The sequence below is a fragment of the Notamacropus eugenii genome, chromosome 7, assembly GCF_028372415.1.
Source record: "Notamacropus eugenii isolate mMacEug1 chromosome 7, mMacEug1.pri_v2, whole genome shotgun sequence".
Classification (NCBI taxonomy): domain Eukaryota; kingdom Metazoa; phylum Chordata; class Mammalia; order Diprotodontia; family Macropodidae; genus Notamacropus; species Notamacropus eugenii.
In genome coordinates this window covers 30366296-30381097 of record NC_092878.1, presented here as the reverse complement: position 1 = coordinate 30381097, position 14802 = coordinate 30366296, and the positions used below count along the sequence as shown (strand labels likewise).

At 39.5% G+C, this 14802-nt stretch overlaps 1 protein-coding gene across 14 annotated transcripts in view; it reads right to left on the bottom strand.

Moving 5' to 3' along the window:
• LOC140513774 (TP53-binding protein 1-like) overlaps positions 1-14802 on the bottom strand; it is a 114938-nt gene that overhangs the window by 55285 nt on the left and 44851 nt on the right. For 13 of the 14 annotated variants that reach the window (XR_011970345.1, XR_011970344.1, XR_011970346.1 and 10 more), the window contains exon 11: positions 815-1045. The exons of the other annotated variant lie outside the window; for it this stretch is intronic. Coding sequence is in view for 10 of the 13 variants with exons in the window: in XM_072623757.1 (XP_072479858.1) it covers positions 815-1045 (231 nt within the window). In the remaining 3 variants the exon portion in view is untranslated. The remainder of the gene's footprint in view (positions 1-814; positions 1046-14802) is intronic. 14 annotated transcript variants of the gene reach the window in all.

Below are 14802 nucleotides of genomic sequence, written 5' to 3'. Positions count from 1 at the left end.
AAGAAACTATACAAAAAGAGTAAGACAAGGTAAACGAGCAGCAAACTATCTATTCTCATACTGTCTATAGTCTCATACTAAGTGATCCTAAATTGTTCTATCTCACTATAATTCCTCAGTCCTCATGTGTCCCATACTGATTCACTCTTGACCTAGAACTCCACTCAGCTCATTCAATTCCCTTGTGGTCTCAAACGAAAATACTGTCTTTTCTCCTTGAAAGATGCCATGCTAATTTTATGATGTTCCCATATCATCCCACAAGGGCATTATGGCTCTAGTTTATTCACATTCCATCATACCAGGTTCACTATCAAATAACTAGGGAGTTTTTGATTGAATAATCAGGAATATTTAGTACTTCTAGTATACTATTACTTAATGACCCAAATCAAAGTATGAAAATGCAACCATTATAGACAGCATTCCTAGTGCTTCAATAATGAGGAAATTCATCCCAACACAAAGTCACCTCTCCCCAAAATTCACACTAGCTAATCTTTCTACTGTTAACACTGCTTAGGAAAAAAAGGGAGTTTGCATGATATATCCTTATACTGTTAGAGATCATCAGTGTGCTGGTTAGTTTTGCTGAACTTTAAAAAATTGTTTTTAATTTTTGTTCTAAGGCAAATTCAGAGGGAAAGGAGAAGGATGTACTAAGAGAAGATTATGATATTAAAAACAAAAAGCATCAATAAAACTGAGAAAAAATTTAAAAAGAAAGAGGGAGTGCTAAGAATAGCCAAGATTATTGCTTAATTGGGTCAATAATACAAAATACCAAAGGGGCCAGAAACTTTTCATAGCTTACCCAGATATGCATAAAAAGATAACTTCCTTTCCAAACTCAATTGCAAGGACTCTTCACTCGCCTCAGTCTCAGGGCTCACCAGTTTCATTTTCAGACTCAATTTTTCATCCACTTCTGGGACAGCTCTGGAATCCCCCTTTTCACTTTCATCAGTAACATCGTTGGACCCCACAGAACTTTCAGCCATGACATCACTGGCTGCTAAGGGGCTCTCTGAATAGCTGTCCACAACTGAAAGAAAGGAAGGAGGAGGAAGAAGAAAAAAACCCCACTAAAGCACACACATTAAATACAGCCTCTCAGGGTCTTCCGTTTGCCTCTGCAATTCCACAGGTCTGCAAGATCCAAGCTGTTGTACCTAGAAGAGATCCTGTCACAAATATCCACAACTACACGCTGTCATTGACACCTGGTCTTAAGAGGAGCAACAGGATTCAGTTCCACTTCCACATCTGGATTTAGGATGCTGCATGAGCCCTCAGCCAACCCACATCTGCCAGCATCAGGCATAGGTAGCAGGAAACTCCAGACGGCATGACAGTTACCTCCCAGCACTGACTAGAGAAAACAAATAGATTAATGTAGAACGCTACTGCGCTGCTGAAGAGGAGCGAGCTACCTAACCATCCCTGCCTGTCAAGCAGAAATATGACATGCACATGGTGTTGCCCAGGAACACATCTGTGAGCTTTAATGTCCCTGCCTAAAACCGAGCTTTCTCTCTTTTCAGGCAGTCTGGTAAACTCTCCTCCCTCCTTTTCCGATGCTCATTCTAACTTTTCCTTTTCTCCAGTGTTCCACACAAGGTAGCTGCTTACTCAATCAATGAATGACTAAAACATTTATGAAGCACTTACTATGTGCCCAGCCCTCTGCTACATTTTGGGATTGCAAAGTCTCCTGCCCTCAAGATTACAGCAATGTTTAATTTTTTTTTTTGGTAGTTGACTCCCCTCTACACCTTGATTATCTTCTGTGAAAAAGCAAGCACGGTCAACTTCTACTATACAAATGGTATATTGTTTAAAAGGTCAAAAAAATTATCAAAATGTAAGAAACTGGAAACTGTCACCAGATCCTCAATGGGACTAGAATGAGACTATGAAGATCTGCAGTCAGTCACATTCTTTAAAGTTTACTCCTGAAGCAAGAAGAATAAATGATATAACCCAGTCCCAATTTCTTCGCTGGTCCTAAGGATATCCTTTTTATAAAGGATGACACCTCAGAGTTTCTAGCTCAAAGAGTGTCAGTTTCATATCACTCATCAATAGGAGTACTGTATCTCCTTGGACCTAATTTAAGATGCCCAATCAAAGGTGGAGTTGTGTTGGTCAATGGTGGGATAACATCATCTTCCTTAGGCAAAGTGAAATGAAATGGTGTTTCTGAAAAAGACAGACACAAAATAAGCAATAAAAGAGTAAACTTTAAAGGAGGCCGACTGGGAACCATTCTACTCCCTTGTCCCCAAATTCTCCTCCCGTCATACCATTCCCAGGCGTCATGTCTCCTTCGTAATTTCCATTTCCTCACCATATTGTCTTACAACCCTTAGATGAATATAGATGAATTTAAGCAATGACTGTATAGGCAACTTTATCCTAGAAACTACCCCATAACCTGTTCTGCTATTCAACTACCAACTATTAACTTCTTTCAGTTTGTGGTTTATTTGTTGTTAACTTTTTAAGAACTCTTTTTTCAAAGCAAGTCTTTAATGTTATAAAGATACACTAGAAAGTGTCTCTTCTCTCCTTTTTCCAAACTAATTCTCACCTTTTAGGAAAGACAAGTACTAAAATCAGAGGCCTTGGCTTTAGAAATACCTAGCACAGTGTGTCCTGCACATAGAAGGAGATTAATATTAGGGAAAAGAAATTAAGCTGATCTTTTCTTGAATTATTTAAATCTTAAAATCCCACCCCCAAAAAAATCATAGCAAAGAGGATTACACTGACAGACCTAATATCATCCCGTCTAAGTAAGAGAGAGTCTCCAAAATACACTTAAACTGTGAGAGCAACAAAACGTTCAGTATTTTACAATTTGCATAAAAGTAGCATTACTGTTACAAAATGAAACTAAATAGATCATTTAATAAAATTTCCTGCCTAAAGCATAACAGTCCTCTATAACATTCCTGACAAGCTGCCTGCATTCCCTGTTCTTACAGAACTAAGCGATTCCTTTGTACAGCCTCGTTTCCATTTTTGGTATGCCCTCTTTTCATTCCATAATCAGTAAGTTCTCTATAAGTCACACTGCTGTCTGAGGCTTCTCCTCCTTATCTTCTTCATCAAGATTGTTCACACATACCTTTTAAAAACTCTAACGAGCTCAATGACCAGCCATGAAGCAAGACGGGAGAGCTAATGCATTCAGGTAGAAGAATAAGACATATATTTTTTAGACGTGACAAATGTGAGAAGCTGTTTCGTTTGACTATGCATCTTTGTTACAAGGGTCTTCTTTTTCTTGTCTTTTTGGTGGGGGGATGAACAGGAAGAAAATAGTTTTATGGATTGAAAAAAATTATTTAAAAATTTTTGTTCTTCATTTCCTATTTCTCCTAAATTGAGTGACTTTGCTCAGTGGGTGTCAATCCATGACAGTATACTTATCTTCACCAAACTTCTTCCAATCTAATTCTCCTCAAGTCTAGGTTACATATGATATTCCATTGAGTGTTCTCTCCCTGGTAATTCTAAGATGTTCTATGTTCTATCAACGTTTTCAGTGTTTCTACTTCATTTATCAATTCTACCTTGCTCATCTAAATCTGAATCTGAGTAAGATTCCTGTGAACTTTCTCCATCTTGTGAAAAGCTAAACTATTGGTAAAGCAAATAAAGAAAGCCCAATTCAAATGCCACTCCTCTGTGAAGCTGAGGTACTGCTAACTTACTGTCCAGCCTAGTTAACTTTTTCCCCCAAATATGTTATATCCTATAACTAAATCTAGATTATATCTATAAGACTGTGTTTATTTACTGGTGTTAAGATCTCAATTTTATTATTTTCCACACCCTGCACAATGTTCTACAAATATCTGAGGTCATGAATTATCAATCCAGTCTTTCTTTTCATTTGTTTTGCAGTCCCCTCCACTGTTATCTGTATTTCTATGCCACATCTATCATTCTCTATCGTATCCTATTCAGTGGGTATATCTGTACACTGTTCTCAAATGAGCAAATCTCCACACAAGTATATTCTTTCTAGTCCTTAGGAGATCTACCTTTAGTTAAGATGCAAACAGCTCAATCCTCTTCTCTAACATTAATAGCCACCTGTTCACTTCCTGAATTCTCCTCTTCTAAATTCCCAATTTCCTGACAAATCTTTGGCCCAGAAATCTCTCTGTGTCTCTGTGTCTGTGTCTGTGTCTGTGTGTCTGTCTCTCTCTCTCTCTTTCTCTCTCTCTCTCTCTCACACACACACACACACACACACACACACACACACACACCCCTTTCTTTTGTCTTTAACCTCCTTGGGGCATACATATATATTTTAAGCACACATATACACGCACATATACATAAACACACACACACACACACACACACACTTGTGTGTGTGTGTGTGTGTATTCCCCTAAGGAGGTTAAAGAAAGGTCCCATACACAGCAAAATATTCATTGAAGCCCTTTTTGTGGTGGCAAAGAAATGAAAACAACATAGATCCCCACTGACTGGAGAATGGCTAAAAACAATTATGGTACATGAATGTAATGGAATATTACATAATAAAAAATACAGAAATGGAGAAGACTTACATGAACTGACAGAAATCAAAGTAACAGGACCAGGAAACCTTACACATAATGACCACAATAATATAAATGGAAAGAATCAAAAAAAGCCCGGAACACTGTCATTAGAACGACTGCGTAGCCTGACCCTGGAGAACAGGTAAGAAAACGTGGCTCCCTTTCTTCTTGCGTGGGTGGGGAACCGCAGAAACACCGCATATAGTACCAACTATGGTTTCCTGGTTGGTTTTGAGCTGCCTTTTTTCCTTTTCCTTTTTATCCATTGTTACAAGGGATAAACTGCTAGGCAGGGAAGGCAGGCATGGGCTACACTGAGAAAAGAAGGTATAATTAAAAGGCTGTGGCGAGTGATCAGATATGGGGACGAGAAGGAAGAGTCAGAGATGAATGAAAAGCTAAACTTCTATGAAGTGACAGTATCAACCAAACTACCAGAGAAGTACTTTACAGAGCTAGGGAAAGAAAACAAAGGCCAGGACTCTCAAGAGAATGCAAGGACCTAAAACACTCCCGAAGGACTCTTGAGGCAAAGGCCATCCACATCCAGAGGAAGAACTGTGGAATAGGAACACAGAATGAAGCAGACTATCTTCTCGTGTGATGTTTTGTTTTGGTTTGGTTTTTCTCATAGTTTCTCCCATTCGTTTTAATTCTTCTGTGCAACATGACTAATGCGAAAATGTGTTTAATAAGAATGTATGTGTAGAGCCCACATAACACTGCAAGTCGTCTCAGGTCGGGGGAGGGAGGGAGAGAAAATTTAAATCTTAAGGAAGTGATTGATGAACACTGAAAAGAAATTAATTAAATTAAAAAACAAACAACAACAACAAAAAGAATCTCAGGAGAAATTATGAAAAAAAAATTGAGAAAAAAAAGACAGTTAATAGTACCACACCTTGAATTATACTACAAAGACAGGGTCATCTAAGTAATTTGGTACTAGCTTAAAAAAGAGATCTTGATTCTTAGAACAAATTAGATACTTAACATACAGAAGCAAATAAACGGTGGTAGAGTGTTTGAAAAGCTCCAAGACGCCAACTAACAGGGTAAAGATTTACTATCTGACAAAACTGCCATGAAAAATACAAAGTCGTCTAACAAAAATTAGGCACTGGCCTCCACCTCACACCATAGAGTCTCACACTAGTCCAAATGAACATGGCTTATACACCACCAATGACATAACAAATTAGACAAGCAAAGAAGAAATTAACTTTCAGATTTATGGTGATGGGAAAAGTTCGTGCACGATCAAACAAGGATGGAGAGGTGATATCACAGAAGACTGAAGAGACAACTTTACTCCACGAAAACTTTAAAGTTTTTATGTAAAGAAAACCAATGCAGTTAAAGTTACAAGAGAACCAAGTATAACTAGGGAAAAAAATCTTTGCAGAAAGTTTCTCTGATACAAGTCTCATTTCTAACATATATATGGGACTGATTCAAATCTGTAAGAACAAGAGCCAAAATGGTCAGAAACGACAAAGTTATCAAATGAAGAAATCTAGGCCATAACAACCACAAGCAAAATTTGAATTAAGCAGTGGTGTCAAGTAGGATCCTTACGGGCCACATTGTGATTTAGAAAATCATAAATTGGCATCATCTATATTGTACAGTACTTTTACTTTGTTAAACATTTCCCAAGTATGTTTTAATTTGGTCACCGCCTCACTAAGGACTAAGCAGTCTACAAGTTACAAATATGGCACCTCTGAATTAAAGAAACTCTAAGGTTCCATATAACACCCATCAAATTGGCAGAAGACAGATTATTTCATTAATTCATTATTGAAGGGACTACAGGAAAACAAGCAAACTAATGCACTGACGGAAGAGCTGTGAATTGGTCCAGATATTCCAGAGAACACTTTGGAACTATGCCCCAACAATCAATAAGCTGAGCATGTGCTTTGAACCAGGGATACGTAAGGCCTATAAGCCCAAAGAGATCAAAGAAACAGGCAAAGGCCTACAACGGCAGCTCTGTCCAGAGCAGCAAACACTAGAAGCCAACAAGGCATCCTCCCCCTGGGAAGTGTTACACAAATACGCAAACAAATGTTCCAGAAAACGACTGCACCGTAAGAAACGGTGAAATGGGCAGTTTCAGAGAAATCTGTAAAAACTCGAATTTACCGCTACAGAATCAAATAAGGACTAAGAGGACAATTTACACAGTAACAACATTACTTTAAAAAAAACAGCTTCCCAAGACTTGAGAACTCTGATGAATGCAATTCAAAAGAAATAAATGTGAAGCATGTTATTCACCTCCTGCCTAAAGAGGTGAAGGCTCAAAATACAGAATGCGACATGTTTCTGGTCATGGCCAACAAGACAATCTGCTTTCCTTGACTACAAATATTTGCCATGATGATTTTTTTGGTTGCTGTTTAGGAGAGAAAATAAACGCTTGCTAATTGAACAAAAAACTGAGACGAACAGAGGAAGGGACAGACAGGGAGAAGCAACGGACAGCTTTGTGAATGCAGCACTGGAATTCTAGGGAGAGGTCAGAGATCTGACAGTCATCTGTGTACAGATAAAAAACATCGATATGAGAATGGATGAAAATTCAGAGAAAGAAAGAAGAGTGGAAACTTCTCTTACAGGGCAGGAGGATGGGGCAGGAGATGAAGAAATAGTCAAAAAAGGTGCGAGCAAAAGCAGAAGAAGGAAGTGCTACCGAAACATCAGGAATGGAAAGCATCAAGATGGAACAGGTAAAGAACCAATCAGTCAAAATGCGAGAGGGAGGGAAAAGATGAGGACTGCAGGGGGGAACCTTAAGACAGAAGTTTCAATGGAGAGGTGGGAATACAAACAGGCTATAGCAGGAGCCACTGCAGACTTCTCTTCTTGCTATTTAGTAATGAAAGGAAGAAAGAAGAGACAAGAGAACAGCTTGAGGGACTGCAGGATGGGAGACTGAACAGGACAAAGGAAAGAGAGTGATGGCACAACGGAATGAGATAAGAGAAGACGTGGGACACAACGAACCAAGGCCACACACAAAGGACTGAGCTTCAGCTAAAGCTAAAGAAGAATAAATCCTTGGGCATGGAGAAGTGAAAACATGAATAAGGACAGAGAAGCGAGGAGTAGGATCATGCCATGAGATTATAGATCATAGCATTACTTCAAATCGATGGGGATGCAGAGGTCATCTAGTCCAAACACCCTCGTTTTACAGATGAGGAAACAGAGGTCTGTAAGCATTAAATTACTTGTCAAAGCCGTTAAATAGCTAGTAAGTAGATCAGGTCCTCTTCACTGTACTATGTCGCCAGTTGGTCAAACAGGTTTTTAAAGTGGTTTACTGTGTATCAGGCACTCTAAGTTCTGTGAATAAAAATAAAGGCAAAAATGTCTTCTCTGCTCTCAAGGAGCTCATTATAATGAGGGAGAGAATAAGAAAATAATTATGCACATACAAGATATACACAAGATAGAAGGTAATCTCCGAGGGAAGGCTGAATCTTGAAGGAAGTCAGCAGCAAGGAGGCGATGGTAAGGAAGGAAGGCACTGCAGGTGTGGGGGAGAGCAGTACAAAAGCACAGGGATTGGTGTATACACAAGGTAGGGCAGTATAAATAGATCATAAGAGTAAAGAACAAAATGTAGTAGAAGACTGGAAAGGTAAGAAAACATCAGACTCTGAAATGCTGTAAGCACCAGAGATTTTTTATTTGAACCTACAAGTCAAATGGGGGTCACTGAAGTTTAATGAGGGAGGAGGGGGATAACATCATGAGATCAGCACCTTATGAAATCACTGGCAGCTGAGTGGAGGATGAAATGGAATGGGGAAAAGACTTCAAGTAGGGAAACCACCTGGAGGGCTATTCCAATAATCTAGGAAAGAAAATGTGGTGAAGGTCTGTAGGCACTAGGTGAGTTAACAAAGGACACGTTATAAGGACATGTTATAAAGGCAGCAACAACACACTTTGCCAACAGACTGGATACACGGAGTGCAAGTAAAGAACTGAGAACAATACCGAGGATATTGTACAAGCCTGCCCTCCAGAGTAAAAGGGCAATTGAGAAGAAGTATGGATTAGGGGCCTTGGTGGGGGAGGGGTGCAATCTCCTGAATTTAAATGAATTTAAAAAAAGATGAGGTTATTTCTTGAGAGGGGAAAGAAAGATTGGAATTGAAGGCTTAAGGGGAAATGAGAAGTTTTAGAAGAGTCACTGCAGTCCAAGTCATGATCAATATGGGATGGATAAAAGGCCTGTTACTCAGCAGCAAGGGTCCAATACAGACTAAACAGAACACACATTCAGGGAATGCAGTCCATAAGTCCGGATGCTTTCTTCCCGAAGGTTTCACTTACTAGAGAACAGGAACAGAAGAGGCAAAAAAACGGAAGGAGAGCTAAGCATTGATGGGGAAGAAACGGTGGAAGAGCTAAGGGCCTATCAGCTCAAGGCTTGTTGAACTGGCTGACAATTTAATCAAGCTGGCCCAAAGAAGAAAGTCGGACCAGAATAACATGGATGACATGGGAGAATGAGAAAGAATGGAGGGATCAAAAATCAGAATATTTTAGTTAGGATCTAAGAAATCATCTACCACATGGAAGCTAACGTCTCCATGAGACAAGGAATATTAAAATAAAGTCAAAAGACTGAAAAAAAGAAGAAAATGTAAGGTATCGAATGGCCAAAAAAAAATGACTTGAAAAGCAGATCCAGGACAGAGAATTTGAGAAGTCACTGGACTAAGGAGAAAACATGCTACTTACCTCTTGAGAGGCAACAAAATGAGATGATTTTTTCTGATGCGGCCAATATGGAAATTTGTTTTGATTAACTATATGTAATTTTCCCTTTAGACCTCAAGCAGGGGGAAAGAGTTGGTGTGGAAGGGTGAGAAGGCAGATTTCTGCTTGTTGAAATATATATCTGTGTATGTGTGTGTGTAATTTTTTTAAAACAAATTATTAGACTTCCTGAAAACCATGACCAAAAAAAGAAACAAAAAATGTTTCAAGAAAATCTATAAAAGAAACTATCCAAATTTCTTAGAACCATAGGACAAAATAAAAGTAGAAAGAATCCACCCATCACCTCCTGAAAAAAACCCAAAGGAAAACTCTCAGGAACATTATAGCCAAAACTTAGAGCTCTCACATAAAAGAAAAAATAATGCAAGCATGCAGAAAAGAGGAATTTGAGTCACCACTCAAAAGAAATGGAAAGTTTGGAAATATGATATTCCAAAAGGCTTATAAACAAGAATAACTTACTAGAAAAACTATCATTCTATAGTGAGAAAAACGAACTTTTAATAAAAGAGGACTTCCAAGCAATCCTAATGAAAAGACCAAACATTCCTTTGAAATTCAAACACAAGAGTTAAGAGAAACATAAAAAGAGAAACATGAACAAATAATTATAACTTCCCAATGACAAAACAAAAATGCTTACAATCTAAGATGAGGAGATAAAATAAGTAAACCCTCAGAACTCTATCACCATTGGGTTTTATAGAAGAATTCTAATGAAACATTATTTCTATTATAGCTTGATGATTTTAAAAGAATGGAAAAGAAAGAGAAAGAGGAATATAGTAAGGGAGGAAAGGGAGAGAAAAGTTAAGCAAAATCATCTCACATAATCCCGGTGCACAAGTAGAAATCTACAGAAATAAAGAGGAAACGGTGAATCTAACTCTCATCTCAACTGGTCAGAGGGAAGAATGCACACACATACATCCATAATTGGGTATAGAAATATACATTACTCAAGGGGGAAATAGGAGGGAAGGGGAGAAAGGGAGGAGGAATTAGAGGGAGAATGGATATTGGCAGGAATTATTCCTAAGAAAAAGGAGAGGGAAAGGAAAGGGAACAAGCATCTCTTAAGGACCCACTACATATCCCAAGCACTACATTAAGGGCTTGACAAATATTAGCTCATTTGATAAACAAACTCTAGGGATATAAAAAATATATATATTCATAGTTCTTTTTGTGGTGGCCCCCAAGGGTGGGCCCATGAATTAGGGAAGGATTCAACAAGTTATGAAATATAAATGCGATGGTGACACTGTGATATCACATATAAATCTGACAGTGTCCTATGGTGCTACAAGAAATTATGAAGAGATGATTTCAGAGATGATGGAATATACTACTCACCTCCTTACAGAGAGATAAAAGCACAGACATGAACGATGCAGACGTGTGTTTTATTTGACTGTAAGTGTGTGTAAGAGGGCTTCTCTTTTTTTTTTATTTTTTATTTTTTATTTTTTTTTATTTTTATTTTTTTAACGTTTAACAATCACTGCCATACAATTGCGATTTTATCCCTCCCCACCCCCCCTCACTACCTCCCTCCCTCCCCACGACTGCATACAATTCTGTATAGATTCTACATATACTTTCCTATTGAGTATATTTTCACTATAGTCATGCTATGTAGTCAGACTAAGATAAATGAAAGAATCCGTATAACAAATCAGAACATGATACACAAACAGATACACATACACAAACATGATCTGCTACATTATGTGAGTGACTTCCATATTTCTCTCTCTGAGTGTGGAAGGCATTTTGCCTTGAGGTCCACCATTGGGATTTTTTTTTTTTTTCAGAAGTTCTTGTGTTATTACAAAAATCTAAGTCTACCAGAAAAAACTCTCACACACTGTGGTTGTTGCTGTGCATAAAGTTCTCCTGGTTCTGCTCCTTTCACTCAGCATCAGGTTATATAAGTCCTTCCAGGCCTCTCTGAAGTCTTCTTGTTCATCATTTCTTATGGCACAATAGTACTCCATTACATTCATATACCATAATTTATTCAGCCATTCCCCAATTGATAAGAGGGCTTCTCTTGTTCTCTCTTCTTCAACTTTGGGGGTAAAAGAGAAAGCAGATTTTTGCTTACTGATTTTTGTAAAAGGGATAGTTTCAGGTATGATGAGTCTAAAATGGGACCAGTCCAGTGGGTAACAGTAGAGTGAAGGTAAAGTGGACCACGAATTCCAGGAACCATAAAATGTTAAAAGAATCAGCAATTTCGATATTGAAGCCCCCCAAGGAAATAGGAGAGAAAAAAAGACTAAGCATCAAAGCCACTGAAAAAGGTAGAAAAATGACCTATGTGCTGGCAGGTAACAGCTGTTGGAAGAAGCATGGCAGAACGAGAATCTGGAGGCAGGAATGAGAAGCAAGGACTATGCCAGCTTTTCCAGGCTCATGTGAGATGTGAGGAATAGGAAAGAGGAGCTAGAATTGAAGTGTGCTGCCAAAAATGTGGACTCGTCAGGGAAAAGCTAGATTTTAGTTAATGGCTAAAAGAATCAGAATGAAGGGGAGACAGTGTCATCTGTTTTTCTTTCTTCTGATGACTGGTATCCCTATCTCACCCAGGCCTGATTCCCATACTGACACATTCTGTTTTTCTGACTTAGCCCAGTTTGCCCCTCTGAGGGCTCTTCATAATGGTGCCAGACTTCGTGTGAACAACTGACTCGGAGCTCCTAAATTCTAGTGCTCCATCAGCTTCTACGTCTCCCTAAAGGCAGAGGTTACAGCCTCCTCCAAAACCACCCAATCATGTAATTTCAAGAGTATGGTGAGCTCTCCAGTGAGGAAACTCCTGCCAGCAATACAAAACTGCAATGGGTCATCCACTTTTCGTTTTAGAGCACTGCCTGAGGCACCAAGAGGCTAACTGACTTGCCTGAAGTCACACAGCCAGTATGTGTCAGAGGTTAAAATGCAGATTTTGCTCATTCATTTGGTCAGTTCTTTGTCCATTACCAACTCACTGCCACTCAAAGGCTACACTGCAGAGAAAAGGAATATGAAGACGGGCAGGAGTAAATAAGGATGAGAGCATGGTAGGGAGAAGCAGCAGAAAGGGTGACCCAAACAGACCACAACGACCCACAGACAGTAATGATGACAGTCAGCATTCTGTAGGGCATGTGTATGATCAAATTAGGGGATTGGAAAATGGAGAGGTAAACTGCAGAAACAAAAAAAAAGGGGGAAAAGGAACAGAGGATTTCCTCAGCTGGGCAGAGGAAAGAAGAATACATCAAAAAATTGGGGGGTATTAAAAAACATATCAATAAAAATACACTTTTTCAAGAAAAGAAAATCTCCCATTTAGAACATTGATGACTAACATGTGCTTCTCTAATCTAGTCTACAGGTTCTGTTGTCACCAAGCAAGAACAGGTTCTGTGTCCTGTTCAGTCTGCCTCATTTCTACAAGCAGAATGAGAGTCTGAACGTATGGGTGAAGTTCTCCCAGATTTGTTTTCTGGAGTCAATACGATATTTCCTCATTCCTGAAGATTTTATAGCACAAAGGTTCCATTTATTATTCAATGAGACTCAACAAACACTTACTAAGCACATGTTATGAGCAAGGCACTGCCTTAGGCACCAGGTGAATAGTCCCTGTTCTCAAAAAATATAAAGAAGTGTTTTGTATTGAACATACAGCTCCAGGAGTCCAGGGTTTCTTTTCAGTCCGCCTCAGTATCGTTTTTTCTACTTTTGACCTCTTGACATTAGTTTAAACTCTTTTATTCCTGCTAGAAATTTATCTCTTTAATAAAATAAAGCAGCAGCACAAATGAAAAGCGATTATTTTGCTTACATGATCTCGACAGTGAGGGCCCAAAGTGGTGGGCTGCCTTGTGCCACAATGCTGCTGCTTTAGGGCCACGTGGCGCACCTCAACCCTAACGTAGCACAAAGTTGTAAACCTGGACAGCAACCTTAGGAAATGCATTGTAAAATAAAAATATCTTCAAAAACCTGCTCAACTCCAGTAGACATATGACTAGAAGTGACTTCCTGGCCTTCTTCTGATGTATTCAACAAGTTCCAACAAGAAGCTGCAGTCCAGCAGACTCCCAAATATTTAGAGTGCTACGGTCAGGGTCCAGGCCATAACAAAGTGCAGCATCATCAAGCGTTCACCTGACCACAGAAAGCATTTTCACACCAAGGGATGGGAAATCTTTTCATCACATATGTGTGTGTATCTATACTTCAGGTGTTCATTCTGACAGGTCACTGCTAATTTTAACTACTGCAAACATAAAATGTTTAAAGGCAGAGAAATCTGTGTTAAAACTTGGTTCTAAAAGCAGACTGTCAGGGCGAGCCAAGATGGCGGAGTAGAAGGATGGACCTGTTCTAGCTCTACCCCCATAGCCCATATTAAACAAATTCTAGAGCAGCAGAAGCCACAAAATGACACAGTGAAAGAGATTTCCAGCCCAAGACAGCCTGGAAGGCCGACAGGAAACATCTATCGCACTGGGCTAGGAGCAGAGCGCAGCCCAGTCCAGCCCTGGTCACGCTGAATGGCACAAACAGAACAGAAAAAGGTTTCAGGCATAGAATCACGGGCAGCAGCTGCGGTTCCCAGATTTCTCAACCCACAAACACCAAAAACAGCTTCAAAGGTCACGTGGGTGAGAGGGGAGTGGCTTCTGGCCCCAGGGCTGTGGCAGCCGCCACAGCAGCCATGGCTACAGTGTTCATTTTTGGAGCCCTTGGCCTAAAGACCCTGGGGGAATTGAGCAGCCAATGTGGGTCTCAGTCCTGAGTAGCAGTCCTAGGGTAAGAAGGACTGCCGGCTTGGTGGAGCTGGTGGAGGCTCTGGGGAGGGAATCCTACTCACAGATCCTGGGCAGAAAAGCTTGTGGTTGCTCCCAGACCACAGCACAGGCCAGAAGAGGAGTAAACTCCTCTCCCTTGATTGTGCCACCTTGGAGGAACTGAGAACTTAAAGGTCCCTCCTCTTGACAAAGGATTCAAAAGTCAAGTAACTGGCTGGGAAAATGTCCCAAAAAGGGGAAAAAAATAAGACTACAGAAGGTTACTTTCTTGGTGAAAAGTTATTTTCTTCTATCCTTTCAGATGAAGAAGATCTAAGCATACTATCAGAGGAAGACATAAAAGTCAAGGCTTTTGCATGCAAAACCTCCAAAATAAATACACAATGGTCTCAGGCCATGGAAGAGCTCAAAAAGGATTTTGAAAATCAAGTAGGAGATGTGGAAGAAAAACTGGGAAGAGAAATAAAAGTGATACAAGAAAATCATGAAAAACAAATCAACAGCTTACTGAAGGAGACCTAAAAAAATGCTGAAAGAAATAACACCTTTAAAAATAGACTAACCCAAATGGCAAAAGAGGTTCAAAAAGCCAA